This window comes from Propithecus coquereli, unplaced genomic scaffold, assembly GCF_000956105.1.
Source record: "Propithecus coquereli isolate 6110/MARCELLA unplaced genomic scaffold, Pcoq_1.0 Scaffold203, whole genome shotgun sequence".
Classification (NCBI taxonomy): Eukaryota; Metazoa; Chordata; class Mammalia; order Primates; family Indriidae; genus Propithecus; species Propithecus coquereli.
The window spans coordinates 2,293,830-2,319,212 of NW_012145301.1; the positions used below are offsets into that span (position 1 = coordinate 2,293,830).

Genomic DNA, 25,383 nt, shown 5'->3' on the forward strand with positions numbered 1-25,383 from the left:
GCCATATTTTCCACCTGTGCAGATCTACCTATTTCTCAAACCTTTTCCCCTTCTCCTTTAATAAAACTTATCTATTTACTATCCCTCATACTCACCTGGTATGAAAATTTTGTTTACCAATACATTTTTGTCAAATATATTAAGAGTAGTCATTGACTAGAATTAGGAAAGTCAAGTTTCAAGGCAATATGACTGATGGCAAAATTCTGGGTTACAGCCATTACCAGAGCAAAACTACATGGATACCTATAGGCAGGTCACCAGAGGCCATCTAGTAAGACCTAAGGTGAAGGTTTCTCTCAGCGTGCTGCACTAAGCCCGGATAACATGCACTGAGGAACGTTTTAACCGAACTTTTGAAAGTCTAATCCATCTCCCCTTTCAAGGTATACAACAGGCTCCCCCACGCCTCATTTTCTTCATCTGGAAAAATTAACCACCTCTTAGGATCATGGTAAGGATTACCAACAATAATGAGAGAGTTGAAAAAGATCTGTAGATGCTATATAAATGTTAGTTATAGCATATTATGAAAAAAGTCATCATCATCGCCCTCAAAGGTGAATGGGTACAGACCCACAGGTGTCTGCTTTAAAAACAAATCATCATTTCACTCACTGCACCAACATCTGCTGCCTGCAAGAACCTATACATTCTTTGTTTATAAATAATAGCTGCAAAGTACAGAAGCAGATTTTTCAAGTATTATATATATATTACATTCATCTTCTTGATATTTTCTTTTCTTTTAGAGTGAAGAGATAAATTATATAAACAGCCAATATGAGGATTATCAAATTTTAAAGCAACGTAGTCCATATTAATGAAGTGTTGTTGCATCTGCTAATCAATATGACACTACAGAAAGGTACAGATATAAATCTTGAAAAAACCATTTACCTTTCTCCCCTAAAACCTGAATCACACTGACAAACAGCACCATCCAAACTGTCAAAACACGTTCCACCATTTTTACAGGGCTCATCTTTGCAGTACGGACTAAGCTGGCACCTGACGAATAAGGAAAAATAAGCATAAACCTCATGATTCTATTGCAATTAAATATAGCAAAACAGAAAACATTAACAAAAGAATATAGAGACGTTTTACAAATACAATTGCATGTTTAAAAATTCCATACTACATTATGAAAATTAGTAAAAATACACATACCTCTGACCAGTATATAATCCTCTACACTGGCAGACAAAGTCTCCATTGTCTACAACACATGTCCCACCATAGAGGCATGGATTGGAGGAACATGGATTGACGCTCATCTCACAGTACGTCCCTATGTGTAAGGCACTGCATTTGCAGTAATAACCTAAATGGGCAAAAAGGAACAAAAAGTCTTATCATTCATAACTCAAAAAACAGTCTTATTATATTGGTTTTTACCTTTAAGTTATGTTTAAATGAAGAGTTAATTGTCCAAGATCTGTAAAAGCCAGTAAAATTCTCACTCTCTCTGGGTAGAAAGTTGTTTATTAATCAACAAGACTTCCACTGCTGGTATACTCAAAGCACAAAGAATTCAAGAGAGAACTCATGAGCTTTAGCTCATCAGTTTATTTAGAACGACTGGCTCAAGCACAGAGAGAAGAAAAAAACAGTTCTCTATTTAAGAGACCAAGTCCAGAGACAACACTACTTAACGTCTCAAATTCAATGTTCACAAGCATTCGAAGATTAAATGAGACGATAATGAATGTGGAAAGCACTTTGAAGACTATAAATTATCATTCATTTGAAAAAGGAGATCATTTAGTATATGTAAGAAAGGAGATCATCACACTTGTCTGAACGTCAACTCTATTTCGTGAAGGCTGCAGGTAGGGCGGCAGGCCATTTCCAACCATCTATCTGCCTTTGGGAAATGTGGCAACGTGGTACTTCCCATGGTACTTTTTTTTTGGCCAAAGAAATGTGGCATTCCGGGCTTAGGCCTTTAGGAGCCAGTGCGCGGCTGCCATGTTCCTTCCTCCTGCTTTGGGGATCATGGTAGCACATTTCAAGAAAATGCCTCTCTTAGCTTCATCTCTAAGCTTTTCTTGTTATGCCACTGAGATTTTCAGAGTGTTACTGTGGGAATAACGTGGCCTACTCTATGCACATAGTATGCATATACACTTTCCAAAGAAAACAGTAGAAAACCAAACCGTTTGAAATCCCACTAAATAAACTATTTCATTTTTTTCTCTATTAATTACAGTAAGCTCTATTTGGCACGGTTGCTATTTTCCTAACTATTTTCTATTACTGGTAAGTGGCCTGAAAGGAGTCTAGGATGTAAAAGCCACAGAGTACCCCACTGTGCCAGGGCTCCAAAACAGACAGATATGGCAACACTTCAGGAAGGGTTCAAGGCCTTCTGGCAAGTCATACTCCCATCTCCTATTGCTAGCAAGATTCCAGCAGTCCCTCCGTGCTGAACTATTGGATAAAAAAGAACCAAGAAGAACTAAGCAGCACTAATTCTAAATTCCCCTGGATCACCTAGGGAGCTGGAAGAAGAGTTCACTGTTAGCTGCGGTTTGCCTGTGGTGACCGGTGCAGAATGAGACGTTTATAGAAATACATCCTGCTTGACTGCAGACACTCAGCAGTCAGAGAAACTGTTTCTTCAGCCTAGCTGCTGGCAAGAATCCTAAGCCCTGCTCTGTTCTCTTAGAATATATATACTATTGGATTCCAACACTGACTGCAATATCTGATAATATTTGAATAAAAAATCAAAAATATTTGGGGAACTTCCTCTTAAGTGTATGCAAATATGACATTTTAAAGATTAAAACATTATGAACCCACCTCCGCTAGGTGACGGATTGCAAATGCCTCCATTCTGACAAGGGTTACTTGAGCAGTCTTCTGTAGCTATTAGTAGGCACCCAGGAGACACATCCACCGACTCTTCAATGTGTGCATAGCTTCTTGGTTTGCTATTTAAAGGGAGCTCCTGCCCATTCAAATAAATGGAGTCCATGCAACCCCTGAAACCATTACCAACTTGGGGGCTTCTTCCATGCCTTGTTCCTTGCTGACGGATGTGGCCACCAAAAAACACATGGTTATCCAGGTTCAGGGTTTTCAGAGTCCCTGGGGCGGTGCCTGACGCAGTGTGAACTTGGTCTAGAACCAATCTAGCATAGTTTCCATTCACTTCAAGAGACACTGCATGCCACTGCCCATCGTTGACTTGAATGCTTTGAACAGAGACAATTCCAGGGCCACTTCCACAGTCAAATTTGTATTGCAGTCGTCCATTATGAATCTATGATAAAAACAATTACTGTTCACATCACTCTTACAGAACCTTCAATTATTAAAAATCTATAGAAGAGGTATGTTTGGAGAATGAAGGTAAAAAGAATGAAGTCTTGCATTTAAGTACTACAGAGCACATACCCATTTGCCCATTGTACAAACAATAAAAATGGATCTTTTAGGTATATCAAGTTCAAGTGCCAATGCACATCCAAAAAGCATCACGGAAGTGACTAATGATTAACTGAACCCACACACACACGGAGCATCAGGTAATATCCAAAAGTCAAAACTGAATTACATTTTTTTATAAAAAAAGAAAGCAGGCAAGATAATTACCATTTCAAGCATATGTAGGATGTATCTATGAACTCTCTATGATGTTATTAAGATACAATATCATCTACAGTTTGAATGTTAACTGTTACATACCTAAAAATGTTTGTAAAAACAGAAGTCTCTATGTCATTGCAGAGCATAAAGAGAGCTCTTCAACCCAAAAAGTCTAGAACTTGTATAGGTATTAATGAACAATTTAAATGTGGAATTCAACCATTTCCCTTACTTTATTGTTTTTCTAATGGACAATCTGAACATAAAATGGGATTTATATTTTTAAAGTCTTCTATAATCTGAGGTACAAAACTATATAAACACGTACCTCCAAGATGCTGTAGTCGGTTCCTCGAGCATACATTACAACTGCATGAGCAGAATAGGTTCTGAGCCTCATTGACAATTTCATCTCTAGTTTGTTTTCGTTTTCCATTAGACGGTATTTCACAAAGCTGTTTCCGGTAAATGTTATAGATGAACTCCCTGTGAATCACAAAGAGGGAAAAATAAATCAGAACCAAGTTTAAGTGTATTTTTAAAAGCATGATTTCTACCTCACCCCCCGAGACTGGTCTAAGTTTATATTTAAGAATTATAACATTATAAAATTCAATTCCAAGGAAAAATGTCAATTTGCTTAATAAACAGCACAGCATAACTGGCTCTCCATTTGGAAGAGAATAAATTAGACTACTACATCACAGGGAAATGAATTCTAAAATGAAAGATCTACATATAAAAATGTTGAGTATGAAGTTAGTAGAAGACAACTTCAGAAAATAGTTACATAGCCTTCAAGGTGGTTTCAGAAAACTTCTCAAGCAAAATATAAACAATCCCCATCCCCCAAAGATGAAAATGGTATCAATCTCCAGAGATGGAAACTGTTATGTAATTATGTGGAATTGGCTCAATAAAAATTAAATTTTGAAATGACAAAAGATACATTTAACAGATAAAAAGATCAGTAACATACAGACAGGAGAAAAAGAATTCTACACATTGATACTAAGAAACAGACAAATAATCCAGACAATCAAACAAACAATACGAACAGGCAAGCCACATAAGAGTAAATACTAACAGGCAATGAACAAATGAGAAGACAATTTTCACAAGTAACCAGAGAAATGCAAATTAATAATTAGATTCAATTTATGCCTATTACATGGAGGGGGAATTCATTTTTTAATGGGAAATCTTCAATACTGGCAAGAGAATGGCAAGAATGAAACCTTCATGTATGACTAGAAGAAACAGGAATTGGTACAAGTTTTTGGGAAACTAACATAATGATATCTTTAAAAATTTTAAATGTAGTTAATCTTTGACACAGAAAATCCTAGTTTAAGAAAGAATCTATTATATAGATTTGAAAGCACCAATATGTAAAGATACATGCATAAAGGTTTTTTTAATGAAAAGAAACGTAAGAACTTGAATCTTCATACATAAGGAAAATGTTGAATAAATGACAGTATAGCCATGCTAGAAAATACTGTCCAGCTACTAATAAGAATTAGGGTTACATGTATTGGCTTGGAAGGATGTCCTTAATGTACTGTCCAGTGGAGGAAAAAAGCAAGAGGTAGAGAACTGTGTGAGACATGACAATCTTAAGGTTTTTTTTTTTTTTTTTAAAAGGAAGCAGATGAGAAAAAGGAAAAATAAACCTCTACCCACAAGGCTATCTATTTAGCTATGTTTATATAAGCATTAATGATACAGAAGGAGGAATACCAAACTATGAACTAAGGGGTGTGTTGTTATCAAAGTGGTAAGGAAAGTTACTACTATCATTATTCATACCTACATTTGAACTGTTACATTAAACATACTTTGCAGTATTTTTTGACTAAAAGATGAAAATTATAAGAAATAATGAAAGTGATTTTTTTAAATAATAAAAGAAAATCATTCAACTCTCACCTGCACACTGACCAAACTTGCCTCCAGGGCAGACACAGGTGTATTTCTCCTCTCTGGGATCAGTGATACATTCGGATCCCTCAGGGCATGGATTGTCTTCACATCCAAGGTGGACAGGGGGGCATTTTCCCTCTTTAAAGAAAAGTGGGGAGGGGGAGAGATAATTAACAAAAATATCAAGAAAATGATCTTTAATGGGTAGTCATCTGTAACATGCACGTCCACATACTCATGTGGATTACCTTTGCAGAGACACACAGCTGTTCTATGGTGGCGAGGAGTCACAAAACTCAGTCTGGCCGTGCTATGTGTCGACATTACATTTTCATCCACAGACACCTTTTCATCACAGAACTTCCAGGGGCAATCCAGTCCTGCACAGAGTTTCTGGAACACATCCAATATCCTAACACCAATGATTTCCTCGATATCAGCCACAGAAGAATTAATCTTGTGCAGAAGCTGTTTTGTTGAAACCTGGGCACTACCTGATTTCTCTACAAAAAGTAAGACATCCAGATGTGGATGAGGTTCAGAGGGCTGCAAACTAACAATCTGTATGTCGTTCCTCCTCACACCCAAGATGTTCCGTAAAGCTCGCTGGAAGTTGCGCCAGTAGTCGCCAACAAATTCTTCCGGAGTGAGATTGGCAAAGCGGATGGCAATGGTGTGGTTCAACATCTCTTGTGTTATTTGTCTGATATGCACTGTGATGTCGGCCACTGTTGTAAATTTCCCATCTGTTACACTGACGTTGAGAAGGTACTGCCCTATATCTAGCTTTTTGTGTGCTATCAGTTTACCCCCTGTGCTGGAAACAGAGAACAGGTTGTCCATTTGGGGATCAAGACTGTAGGTTAAAGTGTCATACACATCTTGGTCGGTTGCATGAATCTTCCCAATGACACCACCTGAGTATTCCTCTCCAAAAGCAGTAATGAAAATCTCTAGGGGCAGAATCGCAGGAGGATAGATGCTTTCTTCGATAACCCTAATGTCTATGTGTGTCAAAGAAGACAACTGAGGCTTTCCATTATCTGCTACCTACGAGAAAAAAAAATCATTTTGTCTGTATCATTGTTTACAACTTCTTAATAAAAATACATTTATATCATTCAAGTTCTAAGAAAAACTACCGACTCTTAGATATCTATTTCTCCCCATGAGAAGCATATCAAGGAAAAGGACAAATCACTTCTTTATAGCCCTTAAAGTAATTCATACTGAAATTCAGCTCCATCGATATCTTTGATAAAGTAACCAAATGAATAAATTAGCCCCTCAAAGTGCAGTGGGATAAAAATGGGAGGTAGGGCAAAAAAAACCAAAGACCACCATTGAATAAATTGTGTTTTCTCATGAAATATAAGCTGTTCAAATATGGAGGTAACCACACCAGGCAACTCTTCTCATCAATACACAATAAAACCATAAAGACTTTAATACCTTAACATGCAGCAAGTAATGATCTTTTACTTTCCTCTTTATGGCAGCTGCAGTCAGCAGGACTCCTTGCTGGTCGACGTCAAATGCTTTGTCGTCATTCCCACTGACAATAGTGAAGAAGAAGGGTGGGCCATTGTGAGAAGAATCCTTGTCTGTCACGACTAGCTGCAGCACACTAAAACCCACTGGCTTATTTTCCTGTACAAAATTAAAAACAAACAAAACAAAAACCTTTCAAGACAACCAAATTGATACAGTAAGAGACATGTGAATTTTCTATAATATAAAATATATAGAACACAAGCCTTGTTGCTGCTCTATCTGAAAGGAAGAGAGAGGAGAGGTGGAGAGGGAGGGGGAAGAAGAGGAGGGGGGAGGGGGGAGGACTGGGTGTGGAGGAGGAGGGGGAGGGAAGAGGAGGGTCAAGAGGGGCAGCAAAAAGTAAGAACAGCAACAGCAGCAGAAGACGTGATTAAGAAACAAGCTCTCGCTAATCCCAGAACTGAGACTATCTCAAAAGGAGAGATAAAAGCTTGGTTGCATCTTGAAAATGCTCTTCTTTTAATATTGATAGAGACTCCTCCAACTTCACTTTTCCCATTTTTCTACAAAGAAGTCTTTGGAAAAGAAAGATATTTGAAACCCACAACTGAGGCCAAAGAAAGAGCTCGTTTCAAAAGGATTCCTTGAGTCCTGAGGCACTACAGGCATACCTGGATAATTACGCTGTAGTTCGCCTGGGAGAAGGCTGGAGCGTTGTCATTGACATCAGACACATCAATGTTCACAGTGGTCGTGTTGACTCTGGGTGGATTGCCACTATCAGAAGCTTGAACTGTGAGTGTGTAACCTGAAATCTTTTAGGGAAAAAGACAGAGAAAATGCATGTTCATTTTCACAAGGCCAACAAACAGGGTTTCAATCAGAAGTGTCCTCCTGACAATCTGGAAGGGCAGATCCCAATTAACTGTCAGCATCTGCTGTGGCCTGCATGTGTGTAATTCTCTAACCTACAAATGAGTGCACTGCAAATAACACGTATTTTCTCAACACTAAAAGTTACGAATAATGATTAGATTCCCTAATGCCCCTCAAAAATGTACTCATTTTGTTAAAGTATGTTATCTTTCAAAACTTGCAGTTCTATTAATGTGCAGTACTTACTAAGAAATTAAGACAGAAAAGTAATAACAAATGATTAGAAAAAAATGTTAACATATCTCAAATGCTGTTGCTTCAGTAATATGGAAGACAGTCTTCCTCAGGGCCCAAATCTTGCTCCCAGCCAGAAGTAGAGACATTAGCTGTCTACCACACTTTAACATTCATTTCCAACACCTCAGGACACTCCTGATCACTCTCCCCCTCAATTTCACGGTTGGATTGCACTTAGCTGTCTAAATCCCTCAAGATTATCTTTGTGACCTCCGACAAAAGAAATTAAGTCAAGTGAGATAGTTTCTCAGGGCAGTTGCCTATAAAGCTCTCCCTTCTAGATTGAGTGGTGGCAGAAGTCAGAAAACTGGCTAAATCCAGAGTATTGTTCTGCATGTTAGTCCTATAAGATGCTCCAACAAAAAAGAGTTCTGAGGACAAATTAGCTTGGGAAACACCATAGGCTATCTCCTCTGCTACCCTACAATGGGCAGAGGCATATTAAAGGATCTAGGTTCTGCAGTCAAAAATACTAAATTTTATTCTGCCCAGCAGTACAATACTAGGTGTAACAGTCATGCTTCCTAAACTCTTAGAAAGTCCCTACTCAAAAATAATAGGACAGAAAAGAAGTTAAAGAATTAGGACTTTGATGTCTCCTCACTATCTCCTCAAATTCCTCTAATCTTAGATATGACTATCATTCTTCTGAAATTGTTTTTTTCTTTTTCTGTTTTTTGAGACAGAGTCTCATTCTGTCACCCCGGCAAGAGTGCAGTGGTGTCATCATAGCTCAAAGCAACTTCCAACTCCTGGGCTCAAGCGATCCTCCTGCCTCAGCCTTCCAAGTAGCTAGGACTATAGGCGTGCACCACCACGCCCGGCTAATTCTTCTATTTTTAGTAGAGACGGGGTCTCTTGCTCAGGCTGGTCTTGAATGAAATTGCATTCTTTATCATCACCAATGTCCTTCTAATTCCCAAGATGAAGGCTTTCTTCATTTCTCCATGTTACTACCTCTCTGAGGCAGTTCCTGCTCCACTTCCCTTTCTGTGTGAGTCTGAGTGGATGGATGGATGGATGGACAGATGGGTGGGTGGATAGACTGATGGACAGAAGGTGGATGACGGATGGATTTGCAGCCTGGCTTGCCGCTACTCATTGTTCACATCCACCTCAATCCCTCACGTCACTGCTGTGATCCTCTCCAAGGGTATTTACCATATCTACATCTCCAGCTTTCAAGTCTCTAAATTTTACTAAAATCTCCAAATCCTAGCTGAATAATTCTACCGAATATACTGTTTTTCCTTTAAGAACCAGTACATCCAAAGCTCCATTCATTAACCATTCCCGCCCCAGCCCCTACAAGCTTATACCTCACGACCTCCCAACTTCTCTTTAATGGGACTACCCAGTCAAATCAAGACTGAGGAAAATCAGGTCCCGTCTGACAACACTGCTTTCTATGCAGGGCCATATCTAAGCTTTCTGGATTCTAATTTTTCCTTTGCCAAGTTTCCTCATTTGCTTTTTCACTCAGTTCTCACTGCTGCTCTCCCACGTCATGCTCTTGCTGCTTCACAACTGATTAACTATCACAGTCGTCCCACTTCCCCTGGTCTCTCATTACTCTAACAGAACACTTAGACGCACTGTCGTACTAACCTTCCGAAACATCTCCTTGAAATGGACAGTCTTCCTTTACTATCCACAGGGGACTGGTTCCAGGAACTGCCCCTCACCCCCAACCAAAATCCAGACGCTCAAGTCCCTGATATTAAATGGCACAGTATTTGCATATAATCTAGGCACATCCTCCCATATACTTTAAATTGTCTCTAGATTACTTATAATACCTAATACTATGTAAATGCTACGTAAATGGTTGTTACACTGTGGTTTTTTATTTGTATTATTTTTTCCTGTTGTATCACTATTTTTTTATTGTTTTTCTTTCTCTGGACTATTTTTGACCCACAGTTGGTTGAATTTGCAGATGTGGAACTTGAGGATACAGGGGGTCGGCTGGACTTCCTCAGCTCACAAATATCCAGTCATACCCTAATGCCTACAGCATCAAGTCTAAACCTCTGATCCTGGTTTTCTACGTGGCCCACGATCTGTTTGGAAAGTGCCTTTCTATCTCCCTCTACTTCTTTGTGTGATTACTTCAGTACAACTGGGTAAAGTCCCCTAATCTATTTCTTGGCTTCCATCTCCATGCCTTTGTTCATGCGATTTCTCACAGGGTTCATGCGATTTCTCACAGGGAATTCCCTTTGCTATTATGTAAAACCCAGCTTCTAGCTTCACGAAGTATCTCAGCACACTGGAGCCAACAGTAATTTCTTCCTGAATACAAACTTCATACTCCTATGGAATCTATTTTCTATATTCCTGAAATTTCCCCACTATAATTGCTTTTCAAGTATTGTCATCTTGCTTGTCAGTTACTGAGAAGGCTGGCTCTGCCCTTTTGATACCTCACATCATGCCCAGAAGATACAAACACAAAACACTTCTATTTATCGATTTGGTAAACAACGTAAATCAAACTTTTCCACTTACTGTTTCCCGGTCTAGAAGTTTGGTCACTTTCACTTCTCCCTTGACAGGGTCAACTGTAAATGGGCTTCCCCGGTTGCCATCTATAATGGAGTAGCGGATGTGGCTGTTTGAAGGTCCATCAGCATCATCAGCCATAACCTATAAAATTCCTGGTTTAGGAGGGTGCTAAGCCAGAGGCATACATCTGTTAAACACGTTTTCTCATATTAATAGCTGGCAGTTTTATGTAATTATTTATCAGAAAGTTAGTAATAGACTGGACTAACAAAAGATATTTTAACATCTCCAAAATATTTTCAAATAGGCCACTGCAAAAACTGCATCAATTTGTACTAAAAATTCTTCCAAAGATCCAGGGGGAAAATACACACCGTAATGACAGATTGCTCAAGAACAGCATCTTCACTGATCACTGTTGTGTAAGTGTCCTGGCTAAACACGGGGGTGTTATCATTGATATCAGTTACATTAATGTTCACAGTGGCGACGTCGCTCAGCGAAGGTGTGCCTCCATCAGTGGCTTCTACAGTTAGGTAATATTCATGAGAGCTTTCATAATCCAGATTCTCAATGATAAATATGGCCCCTGTACAGAAAATCGAAGTTATTTCCAGTAGTTTATAATGCCACCACTTTTCCTTACTAGTGACTGCAATAAGTAACACTTTCAAACAAATTCAGCTTTCACTTCTAAATTTACGTATGCTTTCTAATTTCTTAATTCAATAATTAAAAATTAGGAATTTGCCCATCCTCAGATCCTTATTTATTTCTAATTATTTTCCTGATATTCTTCATGATATTTAAATTGCCTTCCCAGACAACACTACCTATAGCCCTGTTATAAAAACGATTACTATCTCAACTCTTCTAAACCACACCTCACTATAGACTTCACTCTAGTTTAATAAATAAAACACAAACATTTTGTTCTGTGACTTTTTTCTTTTCCTTCTCATACTTTTTAAAAATGGAGACGTACATCCTCTTATTTAATGTCTAGACTAACCCTCTATTTACATCCTAGTGTTAAAAAAAATCCCTTTTTACTTAATAATTCCTTTAACATCTTTCACTTCATTACAGTCCATCCTATTTAAAAAGAGAATGGGATAAAAAAGCCCTACAAATAATTTTATGACACATATTAAATATGTTTTAAAATGGCATCATCACACAGCTACTCTTTATCTAAAACGTCACATAGAATTGAACAGTTTGAATGGAGCAACTTTTTACAATGTTCTAAGACTTATAGCTAATTTAGACCACACGTTAGCAAGATTATGAAAGTATTTATGCGGCAAGAGTCAATAGTTCCCATGACTTTTGACCTTGCTGGCAGTCTTTCAAGTGTGATTCAAAGTACTCTGAACTGTTATAAATAACTGCATGATAAAGAAGTCAATTTAACAAATTATCAGATGGCCACTATAGAAACTAAGATCAAAGAGGTTGAAACTACTGTTTTACTTAAGAAGTTACTTCCCATGAATTTGATATGAGAAATAAAAGGAGTAATTACACAAGGCCCTCTACTATTATTCATTCTTATCTTTACTAACTTGGTACACCTCACACCATGACTAAACTATTAGAATGTGATGCTTTAATTTTCTACTTTAAGTTAATTTGCTCAGAGTTTATAACAGATATACCAGAAATGTATTTTATTAAGTAGAACTACAGTCTGAACTCTTCTAAACCACTTTCGATTCCAGTTTAAACAACTAAAAGAAAACTTAGGATTTATCTTTTTAGAATGCTGACAATATGTGGCCTGTCACTTAGAATAAGGTAAAGTGACAAGCAAATCTACCTAACCTTCTTGGTGGAATAAAGGGCTTCCTCTCATATATATGGTAGTTACCTGTTTTAGAATCTATGCTGAATTTTCCATGTTCATTTCCACTTATTATTGAGTAGGTGATTTCTGCATTTGCTTCAATATCACGACTTGCTGCATACACTTGAAGAACTTCTGTTCCAATAAGAATGTCCTCAGACACTGTGGCACCATACTCACGGTATTCAAACACAGGGGGGTTGTCATTTATGTCCAAAACTGACACAACAACACTGCCAGTAGCTGTCAACCTCCTCGGCAAGCCTTGATCTACAGCTTTCAAAGTAAGGGTATATACTGCCTGGAGTTCTCTATCCAAAGGCTTTTCTAGCTGAATAATACCAGATAATTCATTAATGGAGAACTGCCCATCAGCAGAGTTCAGCAGTGAGTAGGAAATCTTTCGATTCAATCCTGTCGAGACATGAAATCATGTCAGAAGGCTTTATATCAAGAAATTTATACTTATTCTTTTTTTTAAAAAAAATAATGTATATAAAAAAGAAAATGTTAATATACATTCTTTGAAAATTCTATGACTATGATCTTGAAAAGCAAACTTTTTAGATTAACAATTTACTGACTATATACTGACTATATTTGTTAATATATATAATTTCACAGGTATCTGGCTTTTTAAACTATTTTAGACAGGAGCCTATGCTATATAGTATCCAGCAGACCTTTAAAAATGTTATCTATCTATTATTTAGCTTCAGTGACAAAGAATTATTCGGAAAGTAACATTTTTGCTATTCTTCTAGTTCTTCAGTATTGCAGGCTGAGTATCCCTTGCCTGAAAATCCAAAATGTGAAATGCTCCAAAATCAAATCTTTTTGAGTGCCAATATGATGCTCAAAGGAAATGTCTCTTGGAGCCTTTTGAATTTGGGATGCTCAACTGGTAAGTACAGAGCAAATATTCCAAAATCCAAAAAAATACCTAACGTCCAAAACATTTCTAGTCCCAAGCATTCTGAATAAAGGATACTTAACCTGCAATATGACTGAAGAATTTATTCTCTACTATCAAAATGCTATGAATATATATCCTATAATCAAATTTTCTCCATAAAAAAATTTTGAGAGATTTATAAATCTGTAACGACATTTGCTTCTGTTATGTTCCAATGATGCCAAAAACCTCTCTATGTCATTAATGGTTTATTCACAAAATAACACTACACTAATTCATTCATCAGGATCTGAAGGGCAGTTAATATACTCACTAACCCGAATTTTAGTGACACCAGACACCTTATAGCAGTAGGTTCACTGGACACGATTTTGGGACTTTAAATATTAACAATGAATTAATTATTCTTAAGACTGCATTCCACGACAAAGATGGGCTATTCAACATGCATAAGGCAAGGTGAGTTAAACAAGCTGAATCTGGCACATGTTTTAAAACGGAGGCTCCTAAGATCTCAGTGAATAGTCTGAAGGCAAAAGCATCTTTTGGACGATACCTGCATCGGCGTCGGTGGCCTGCACTCGTGTCAGCAGCGTTCCCGGCTCTGTGTTCTCAAACACGGTAATGGTGTAAGGGTCAGCGGAGAATTCGGGTGCGTTATCATTCACGTCTTCTAATGTGAGCACAACGCTGGCTTGACAGAATCTCCCCCCGCCATCTGTGGCCTTGACTAGAAGATTATACACTCCTTGCTGCTCCCGGTCGAGGGGGGCCAATGTTTTCAGTTCACCTAAAACGGACAAAAATGGTCTCATTAGAAATTTACGATGTGAACTCCAGTGGAGCACCTTTTCTCTTACAATTACAGAATATGAGTAACACCCTTCGCCTGGAGGACAATTTTTATCAATGACAGACGCAACAGCTGCATGCGCACAGTGAGTTCCACGTTTTCAAATCCTGCCAGGTGCTAGCTCTTCCAGTCAGAGAGATCAGGCCCTTTTACATTATATATACTGTTGCAAAATAAAAGTTACCTAATTTAACAAATTAAAACATTTTTTAAATTGACTTAAAAATTAGATTACTATGTTCATGATTAGTTGGGGGGGTAATTAAAAAGCTTAAAGGAAAGCCATTACTTGATTCCAATTTTAACAAAATACAAATTACGAGAAAACAACTCTATTTAAAAATTAATAAAATACCATGAATCATTTTAAGTACGGAAATGCTAAATTACAAATTTATGGTCATAAATTCAAGAAAATATGCTATAAATAAAAAGGATAAAGCAGAAAGTTTGAGATACACTCTAACTTCCGAGTCTTTTAAAAAACAAGTTGCATAAACAGTTTTTAAATTTTAAATCCTTGGTTCAAGTAGGTAATATTTTTGCTGTTAAGTTTTTTATATTACCCCAAATTTTACAACTGAATTGCTGTTTAGATTTCTAAATGATGTCAATTTCATTGCATCAGCATAAATTTGAAAAGGATAAAATGTAATTTCAAATTTTGTGTGTGATCTGAAATTACCTGAATATATGATTTGGTTGAGATACATAATTAATTTTGTCCCCAACTCCATCATTACCTGTGTCTGGATTCAGTTTGAATTTTTCTGCACCCGAACCAAATAATGTGTAAGTAATTTCAGCGTTGGAACGGATGTCTGCATCTGTAGCGGAAATCTGCATGATCAATTTCCCAGGAAGGGCGTCTTCAGGAATTGTGTCTGAATATAATGTCTACAAAAATTTTAAACAATATTGTTAGCAAAAAACCATGAAAAGTTAGAATGACTGCCAAGGGAATAACGGAAAAGAAATCATTTATCTTTGGCCACAGAAAACATGGGAAATGACTAAAGTTAAAATCCAAAAATAATTTTTTTCTCATAAAACACATGTAAAACAAGAAGGAGCCATGGAACAGTCACCAACTCTATCTACATCCCTGAGTCTGACCTGACATTTAATCTACAGAATACACAATATTATATATTGTTGAGTTAGTTCCATATTTAATTTTAATCCTTATGAGAAAATTAAGTAGCAATCCATATTTACCTAAAAACCGGAAAGAATAAATACCTACTACATCGTATCTACTTATTTCCAAATACAGGAACGCAGTTTGCAAGTGCTCCCAACACATAACCAAATAATTGCAGCTGGGAGAGAAGCGATTTTAGTGTTATGGGGGAGAACAAAGATTCCGATGGCTGCAGAGGGGACAGAAGGCTCAGGCCCTGCTGGTACTCTGCTCCATCGCGATCCCTCTCTCTCCACAGCTGCGCTAAGTCTCAAATACAATGATTAGCTGTTTCCACTTCCAATTATTCAGAAATCCATGCCATAAATGAAAACATAAGAGAAGCGGATTGTGATTTTGTTAATTATCTTAATATGCGCTCAATTATAGGTGAACTTATATTGCTATATTTTGACTCAAGAAATAAGATATTTTGCAATACTGATGAATTCAGAGGATCTAGTGTCCTAATTTACTCCTGAAGATGATACGGTATTCACAACCAAATAAAATGAACGTGCTAAAAAGAAACACAACAAAATATAAACATTTAAATTTCTATAAGGGGAAATACACACACACACACACACACACACACCCCCTTCCCCCAAAATATAATAACCAAAAAGTACAAATAAAGATTGGAATTAACTCTTTCTCCCTCGGAAATTCCACTTCCTCTCATGAATGAATTTTAAATATCCTCAAACATTAAGTATCTCCCTGAGAACAGCTGTTACTGTCCACGGCCATAACCCGGTTTGAGTACTTACTGCATCTGCTGCGTCCTTCAACTCCTCTGTCCCTCTTCAAAATCACATTCCCCTCTATGCAGCCTTCTCCCAACCTATCACCCTCTTCTTCCCTCCTCCTCTCTCAACCTTCTTCCCTGGCCAAATCTATTTCTTCATCAATGCACACTCTCATCTGCAGCCAGGCGTCCATCCGCACCATGCTACTGAGACTGCCACCTCCACGCTGGTCACAGGATCCAAACGGTCTGTTTCACATCCCAGCCATCTTTCTTGGCTATGTCACCCCTCTGCCCACCATCCTGCCTCCTCACCATGGCCCTGCACTGGGTCACTGTCTTCCTTCCAGCCCTGCTTCCTTTTCCCTTCTCCCTTTGGAAATACCTCTGTCTCCTTTTATCTCTTTTTATTATTAGTACCCTCTCAAATGAATTCAATTATCAGCTATAGAAACTGCTAAGTTTACATATCCTTCCCTAAGACCCATCCTCAATCTCACCATCTCTGAATGCTCCCAAAACACCTTCAACTCAATGTCCTATTACTTTAAATTTAACAGACCTGAAGTGGAACTCAACATGCTTCCACTAAAACCCGCTCCCACTCCAGGCTCCTCTTCGCCATGAAAGCCGGTCTTGACTCATCACACGAGCCACACTGCTGCGTCCAGACGGTTCTCCATGTGGTGTCTTTGCTCCTTTCATTCCCCGGCTGCCTCTCTTTGTACTCTATGGTCCCTCCTTATCTCAATAATGGACACAATACTTGTACACCAAACTGCTTTAAGGAACTGTTGGTTCATGCCCTCTCTACCTTCCAAATACAGGAGTCAGAGTCCATACTTTTCTAGGAGAGAGTTCAGATCCCCTGGAATGAACGTCACAGCCCTCTATAATCCAGTTCACCCCTTTCTTCCCTGAAACATTTTTGCATGACTCTCAATGCACATTCCCCACTCTGGCACACTAAGTGACTCCTCCATGTGCACACCGCTGGCCTCTCCCCATCTGCTCCCGATCATCTAGTCATGGCCTCCCAAGGACCAGTCCTGTCTCTGAGTGGCCCTCCTCATCCTCCAGCACCAGGTACCACTCCTGCTTGAGTCTCCTCCCTCATCCTAACCTGGAAGGGAACTGGCTCTTTCCTCGTCTACATTTGCTCCCTCATTGAATGTCGAGCTCTACAGGAGCAGGAACCCTGTCTCTCTCCTCTGGTTCTCTAGGATGCAGAAGAGCTCCCAAAATGGTCTCTTAAAGCAAATCAGAGCTTTGTCTAATAAATGGCGGGTGGGCCAGATATTTCCCCCAAAATAACTGTATCCTCAAATTAAGAGAATCCCTTCATGAAAAGTTTACAGAGCACTTTCAGAGCTGGACACAATTACGATCCTGTCCACAAAATACAGTTTTTTAGAACGAAGTTTTTAACCTATTTAGCATTCCCCAAAATAGTTCTGAAGCTTTTCCAAGACTCGTCCCATTTAACACTCGCCTATCCTTAAACAGTAAGCAATTATAACATAAAACATTCAAATTACACCACAGCATCAAATGATAGTCCTACTGAAAAGATTCAGAAAGAAATTTAAATTCATAATATACAAATTTAAGGAAAGAGTAGCCTACCTTTTCACAAACTGGACTGTTATCATTTGCATCAAGAACTTTCACTTCAACTATAGCTTTTGATGAGAAGGTACCATCGGTCGCCGTGATTGTCAGAAGGTAATTGTCCTTTTTTTCCCTGTCCAGAGGTTTCTTCACATAGACCTTCCACTCATTCTGTATATTTTCAACAGCAAACTGTCCCAAAGCATCCCCTCCTATTACATCAATGGAGGAAGATGAAAGTCAAATTTGTTGAAAGAAGGAGAAAAATAAGTAACAGCAAAAATAAACTACACAGAAGATATATGATGTTATGGTTTAGAAGAATTAAGGATTTAAAAAATAATTTCAATTTGGTATATATTAGCTTTCCTATTTATAAAACAAATCAAAGCAGCATTAAAATATATGAACACAGATTTAAGCCAAATAAAATATAAAGACTGCTAAATAATAATTTAGCCTACATTAACACTATCGTTATTTCTTTTTAATTATAAAAAATGCATATTTATTTTACAATGAGTACAAAGTTCCATAGAATGAGTCACAAAAATAAAAAACAGCCTAATGAAAAATTATTAGTTTTGCTCCCATCTTGAAATGTAGCCTAACAGATGTTATTTCTACTTATTTTAGATACTCTTAACTAAAATCATATCTTTAACTACCAATTTCCATAATACATATCTCAGAATTTATACTTCTAAAAGAATTTGATTTTAAATTAAACCATTTAGTTTGAATTTTTTTTACCTGTTATGAAATATGTGACCTGTCTGTTAATCTCTTCAGAATCAGCATCCGTGGTGCTTAAGATGGCGATTACACCCCCCGGGGGGTCGTCTTCACTCACGGTCCCTTTATAGATCTCCGCTGTGAATCGTGGCGGGCTATCGTTGACGTCAGTGACGGTCACGTCCACGATGGCTGTGGAGGAGAGCTGAACCTTCTCTCCGTGGTCTGATGCAACCACTTTAATCTGGTAACTATCTCTCTTTTCGTGGTCAAGTTCCTTTAGGGTCGTAATCCAGCCTGTTTCCATGTTAATGGCAAAAGATTCAATGACTTCTACACTTTGTGACTGATCCAGGCTATACTTCACTTGGCCATTGGTTCCTGAGTCCAGATCAGATGCCCTGATCTGGATGACTCTACTTCCCCCTGGCAGATTTTCAACAATAAATGCCTCATATGGACTAGACTCTAAGACTGGGCTGTTATCATTTGCATCTTTCACTTGGATGCTCACATCTACAGAAGCCACCACCTCATAGTCATCGCGAGTGCACCTGGCAAGTATGGAAAACTGATACCACTTAGTTGTCTCATGATCAAGGGTCTTCTCCAGTTTCAGTCTCCCGCTCTGTCTGTCAATCACGAAGGCCTCATCCCTGTTACTTTCAGGAGTATTCCCTTTGATCAGGCTGTAAAGAACAGTCCCGCTATGTTCTGCTCGGATGACATCTATTTCTGTTCCAATAGGCATGTCTTCTGAAACTGTATAGGTATAAAAAGGTTCTGAAAATTTTGGAAGCTGCATTTCTGGTGGAAGAATTTTAACATAGACAGGAACAACAGATTCTTTTGGTGGAGACCCATTATCCACTGCTCTAACAAAGAAAGTGAAGAACTCATTTTCTAAGCCAATTAGGCTTTCCTTTGTAGTGATTACGCCAGACAGTTTGTTAATTTCCAGATTCTCCTTAACACTTTCAGAGTCTGCTTCAATGGCATAGGTGACGTCGGCGTTGGATCCCTCATCGGCATCACTTGCAAGAACTTTAATGACTGATGTACCTTTGGCAACACTGGATCCGATGTTCACTTCATATTTGGTTGCTCGAAACTGTGGTGCATTATCATTGTCATCTGTGAGGATGACATTAATGGTGCAGAAAGCAACTTTTCCTCCAGCATCTTTAGCCATTAAACGAATTGGGATTACTTTCTCTGCTGGTGTTTCTCGATCAAGTTTTTCCAAAGTAAATATCTGTCCTCTCTCATTTGTGTAAAATCTGTCTTTGGCAAAGTCATTTACAACATGGTAAGAAATTTGACCGTAAATACCAGAATCCCCATCAGTTGCTTTAACCTCAATCACCAGGGTATGTAAAGGAGCATTTTCAGCTAGTTCCACCTCATACTCATTCTGAAGAAAAACAGGACTGTGCAAATTGCCTCCAATTACAGTTACATGAACCTGAGCTGAACTTCTAAAAACTCCATCAGAAACAGAAATGTTAAGGCTGTAAAATGGCTTCAAGGTGTGCCGGCGCAGGTTTGAGAGTGTGATAATCCCCGTTTCACTGTCAATGACAAAATTTTTATGATCATTGCCAGACAGAATGGAATATTCCAACTTGTCTATGTCTGAACTGTCTGCATCATAGGCTTTTACACAGGTCACAAAATGCCCATGAGTGGCATGCTCGCTGATTTTGGCTTCATAAATCTGTTGGTCAAACAGTGGTGGATTATCATTGAGATCGGTGACATCCACTGTGACAATCACATTGCTGCTCAGCGGGGGCATACCACCATCAACAGCTCTCACAAAAATCTTGTGCTGCTGGAACTGTTCATAATCCAACATTCTGACCAGTGAAATGAGACCAGTGCTGCTATCTATGTGAAAATGATCATGACTCTTGCTATGATTCCCAAACAGCTGGTAAGAAATCCCTCTATTTGGTTCTGAATCAGAATCTGTTGCTCTCACTTGAATGACAGATGTTCCAATTACAGATGCCTCAGACAGGGTGGCTGCATATGACTGCTGGACAAACACAGGAGGGTTATCGTTGATGTCTTCCACTACTATGTCCACAAATACTTCAGCATGGGCCCCGGTCAAGGAGTCAGTTGCTCGTATGCTCAGCTTATATGCTGGGTGGGACTCAAAATCCAGAGGAGCTATGACATTTATAACTCCAGTATTGAAGTTAATGGTAAACTGGTTAAAAGGATCTCCATCTGTGATGCTGTAGAACACTTTCAACCCTTCTGGGCTGTTGGCTTGTACATGGACAACCGGGCTGTGCATCTGGATGTTCTCTGCAATCTCTGCGCTGTAGAAAGGCTTTTCAAACACAGGCATGGCTTTGTTCATAACAGTGATTGGAACAATAACTTCAGCTGAAAAGGCTGGGTCTCCTCCATCTTTTGCAACCACTGTAATGAGATATTCTTTATTTAAGGTGTCAAGTTCAAATTGCTTTTTCAGTGTAATTTCACCCAAAGGTCCAATCTGAAAGTGTTCGTGATGTTCCTTAAGGTAGTAATGCACTTCCCTGTTTCTGCCACTATCTCTGTCTACAGCAGTAACGGAGCGAATGACATGGCCCACCTTAGTATCCACTTTAACAACAGCATAGTAGGGAAGGTTGACGAACACCGGTGCGTTGTCATTTTGGTCTTCTATGGTGACCTTCACAACAACGTGGGCTACTGCTGAAGGCTTATTTTCTTCTGTCACTTCCACAACCACATTGAACGACTCCTGCTGTTCGCGATCAAATGGAATACCAGTGGTTGACAGCACTCCTGAAGTGCGGCTTATTTTAAATCTGCGATCTGGGTTGAGGATGTGATAAAACAAGGGCTCATTGATTGGATTCCCAATAGCAGTAATGACAGCTAATGTTTTGGCTTCAGTGGAATTCTCTTTCACTACTGCAGAGTAGGAATCTTGGGTAAACTTTAGCTGACTTTCTTTGCTTTCTTTCACATTAATTTTCACAGAGGTAAAGCTGGCAAATCTGCCATCAGAAGCTCTAATGGTTAACTCGTAGCGGCTTCTTAACTGAGTTGTGTTTTGTACAGTTATAGTACCAGTCTTGTAGTCCATAAAAAACTTTTCCCCAATGTTGCCTTCAGTGATGGAGTATATTAACCGTGAGAACGAGCTTGAATCAGCATCTGTAGCATTTACTGTGATGACTTTTACTCCTTTGTATGATGGTAACAAAAGAGATGCTTCATATACTGACTTGGAGAACACGGGAGGGCAGTCATTAATGTCAATGACATGTACAGTCACATTTGCTGCATATTCAGCAAATAAACGTGGAGTTCCCATGTCATGCACTTGTACAGTGAAGTGAAAAATACTTGTTTCTTCATAGTCCAGACTTAGGACGGTATGAATAGCACCAGTGCTAGAATCAATAGCAAAATATTTGTGTACAGATGGTTCAACAATGTGATAAACAAGCAAAGCATTTGATTCTTTATCAGCATCAGTTGCTCGAATCACTAGAGGGATGTTCTTCTCTGTAAGGACCACACTGCTAATTGAAGCTGATTCGCTAATGAGTCCTGAATATTCTGCCTGCATAAAAATTGGCGAGTTGTCATTCTCATCCTGCAGATGCACTAGAACAGTCGTATTAGTGGACAAACCAGCCATGTTAGTTCCTTGTATTATCAATGTATAAACAGGCAAAGTTTCAAAATCCAGACCTTTTTGAGTGATGATACTTCCAGAATGTGGATTAATATCAAAAGCATCACCTATATTTCCATCTTTTATTTCATATACCACTGACGATTGACTGTGGGCTGTGACCATTCCGACAAAACTCCCAACACTGACAGTTTCACTGATTTCAACAGAATATTCTTTTGACGTGAACTTAGGAGAGGCATTGTCAGCAATTGTGACCGAGATATGCACAGAAGTTATTTCACTCATTGGTGGATTGCCTTTATCTGTAGCTTTTACCATTAAATCATATTCCACTTGGTTACTTCGGTCTAATTCTTTGGCAGTTTTTATAGAGCCCAAAATGGGATCAATTGTAAAAGAATTTCCAATATTTCCTGGAAGGACAGAAAAAAACATGTTAGAGAAAAAATACACGGAGCAACAGAAGTAGTATTATAGTTGGAGAAACAGAAACGAATACAGCTATCTTGAAAAACTATATTCTGAAATTAAGCAGAAATTCAGGGTATAACATTGGAACAGAACCTTCAACTTGTTTTATTTTTATCCACCTAAAACCAGGTATACTTTTCAGAATTTTCTTCCTAAATTATGAAAAGCAAGAAACAGAAGAAATACCACCCTGTACCTAAAGCCCAAACTCACTCTCTGGGTTGAATTGGGGATGTACTATGGAAGGACATGATTATCCTTCCATAAAACAGCAGAGTTAATAATTTTCCTAGGGTCCCTCAACATTCTTCTGGAACACATTTATATTCTCAGCAGTTAAAACTCACAAATTCTCAAGATTCTTCTGCATTATAAAGGAATATATGTCAATTTAGTAAGAAAACTTACATCAAGCTTCAAAAGAGCTGCCTCACATATTTTAAATATTCAGAAAACTGATGAATAAGTTTGTATAACTTATTCATCCCACTCTACAGGTTTTGAAGATTTCAACAACATTCCCTTCTTAATCTTTTTCAGGTCTATTTATCTTCTAGGTCAGTGGTTCTCAACTGGGGTGATTTTGCTCCCAAGGAGACATCTGGCAATGTCTGTAGACATTTTTGGTTGTCACAACTTGGAGGGAGAGAGTGCTCCTGGCATCCAGTGGGTAGAGACCAGGGATGCTGCCTAGTAACCTACAGTGCACAGGGCAGCCCCCTACAACAAACAATCATCTGGCCCAAAACATCAACATGCTAGCTGAGAGAGCTGTTTCTGCTCTAGGAGGATTGTTTCACTTGCTTTTCTTTGAAGACTTTTTCAGGCTATATTGTGTATATATATTTAGTTGCAACTGTAATTCTACAATAATTCCATAGTTTTGTATCATCCATTGAAATCTTTTTGAAGAAAACAGCAGCTTTCAACAGCCCTTGTGGAGAGATCAAGGCAACGTTTGGGCCCTCAGATTTGATTTGCCCATGAAACCTCCACTCCTTTTCTGTTTCATAAATGAGTGCCCAGAATTCATTATCCTCTTCACAGCACGAAATTTATTTTCCCCAAATGAACTATTACACCTACCCAAAACAAAGTTCATTTGCCATTTAACTGCCTTCTCAAATTCTTCTTCCTCTAGGTTTGCAATCAGTATGGCACTTCACAGACCAGATCTACTTAGTGTGAGCTGCAAACCAGGGGATTAACCAAGTACTTCTTTCTCCACATCATTAACAGTGAACACTTCCTCTACAGTCTTCATTTCCTTCCTTTAATACATTTTCCAAAAATCCATGACCATTTTTTCGGAGGCCAGACCCAGCCTGGTTTTCATTAAGTCTGCCTGGCTCTGAGTCCAGGCCCCAAGGCAGCGTCTTGTCTGCAACAGGGCGAGGCCCAGGCTCTCCTCGGGCCTGGCGCTTGGAGCTGAACCCTGGCCCATGATGAGGTCCTGCTGCCCCTGCCAGGCTGCCTGAAGCACTGATTTCCGGCCCGCCTGTATTTACAACGCCAGGGATCCTAGGTCCTCTCTCATGGCGTCATAGGCAGTCATCAGAGCTCCGGGATCCTTTTCTCATCCTACCTGGGCATCACCCCTACCTCCCAAAACTGTGACGGACTGCCGGCCTGACACAGGAGACTGTGGTAACTGTCTCCATGTCCACCCCTCAGACTTCCTGTGTCTGTACTCATAAAAAAGCTGACCTACCATATTTTATATACATTCTTCTACATGCATTTCTCTTATTTTGTATAGGGAAATATTTTGCCAGTAAAGCTTCAAATATGTAAGGCCTCAAAGAAGAATGAATAGATTTCATCTGCAGTGTGTTCAGGCTGGCTGTGCTGAACACTCTGCTTTCCATGTAACTTGCTCCCTGCCCTCCAGCCACGCTGGCAACCTCCTCGGCTCCTGAACCAGGAGAGCGCACTCACCACCGAGCCCTTGTATGTCGTGTCTCTTCTCCTGGACGGTCTTCCCCAGCCATCCTCACTGCTGTTCCACTCATTCATTCACTCTGGTTGTATGTGAGTCCCCCCGGTGAGGCCTCCCGTGATGTCCCTATTCAGCATGGCTGTTCTGTCTCCTCACCCTGAGTTTTCTTTATAGTATATAGTCTTGCTCTTTACTGGCCATCGGAAATTGAGAAACATTCTTTATTATCTGGGATATCCTGACTTTGATAAAGACAGCTCCGAGCTTGTCACTGATGATAAGAAGTTAAAACAGGAGCCCAGCTAGTGATTTGATATACAGATCTGACTGCCTTATTACTAAGGCAAAAATCATCAGATTCACAGACAGGAAAGCAATATGACACTTATTTGGAGAAATACTTAGGGCTGCTGAGTGGTGTGAATGTGCCCCTGCCTTTTCTAATAATAGGTACATTCGCCAAACACCGAAATTTTTTACACACACGATATTTGTGAATGAATTAATAAGGCAGTAGGAGAAGTCTGTACTAGGTTGGGGGCTTATTCATTCACTTTAGCTGAAATATTAGTGACTTTCTAAACAACCCTAAATTGTTCTCTGTATATCTAGACAAACAGCTAATTTTTGCTCTTAAGCTATCACTCTACTACACAGAGCTGTGCAGGCGTCTGTTTCTTCCCCTGTGGACACACTGGGGA

At 39.0% G+C, this 25,383-nt stretch overlaps 1 protein-coding gene across 1 annotated transcript in view; it reads right to left on the minus strand.

Annotated features, from left to right (window-relative positions):
- Positions 1-25,383, minus strand: part of FAT1 (FAT atypical cadherin 1) — a 127,279-nt gene that overhangs the window by 9,356 nt on the left and 92,540 nt on the right. Inside the window, exons 10-24 of the mRNA XM_012644018.1 lie at positions 18,618-22,685; positions 17,880-18,076; positions 15,063-15,216; positions 14,023-14,256; positions 12,575-12,964; positions 11,076-11,290; positions 10,705-10,842; positions 7,692-7,835; positions 6,979-7,176; positions 5,775-6,576; positions 5,533-5,664; positions 3,929-4,086; positions 2,812-3,274; positions 1,174-1,327; positions 901-1,011 (exon numbers count right to left, since the gene is read on the minus strand). Coding sequence (XP_012499472.1) covers positions 901-1,011; positions 1,174-1,327; positions 2,812-3,274; positions 3,929-4,086; positions 5,533-5,664; positions 5,775-6,576; positions 6,979-7,176; positions 7,692-7,835; positions 10,705-10,842; positions 11,076-11,290; positions 12,575-12,964; positions 14,023-14,256; positions 15,063-15,216; positions 17,880-18,076; positions 18,618-22,685 — 7,558 coding nt within the window. The remainder of the gene's footprint in view (positions 1-900; positions 1,012-1,173; positions 1,328-2,811; positions 3,275-3,928; positions 4,087-5,532; positions 5,665-5,774; positions 6,577-6,978; positions 7,177-7,691; positions 7,836-10,704; positions 10,843-11,075; positions 11,291-12,574; positions 12,965-14,022; positions 14,257-15,062; positions 15,217-17,879; positions 18,077-18,617; positions 22,686-25,383) is intronic.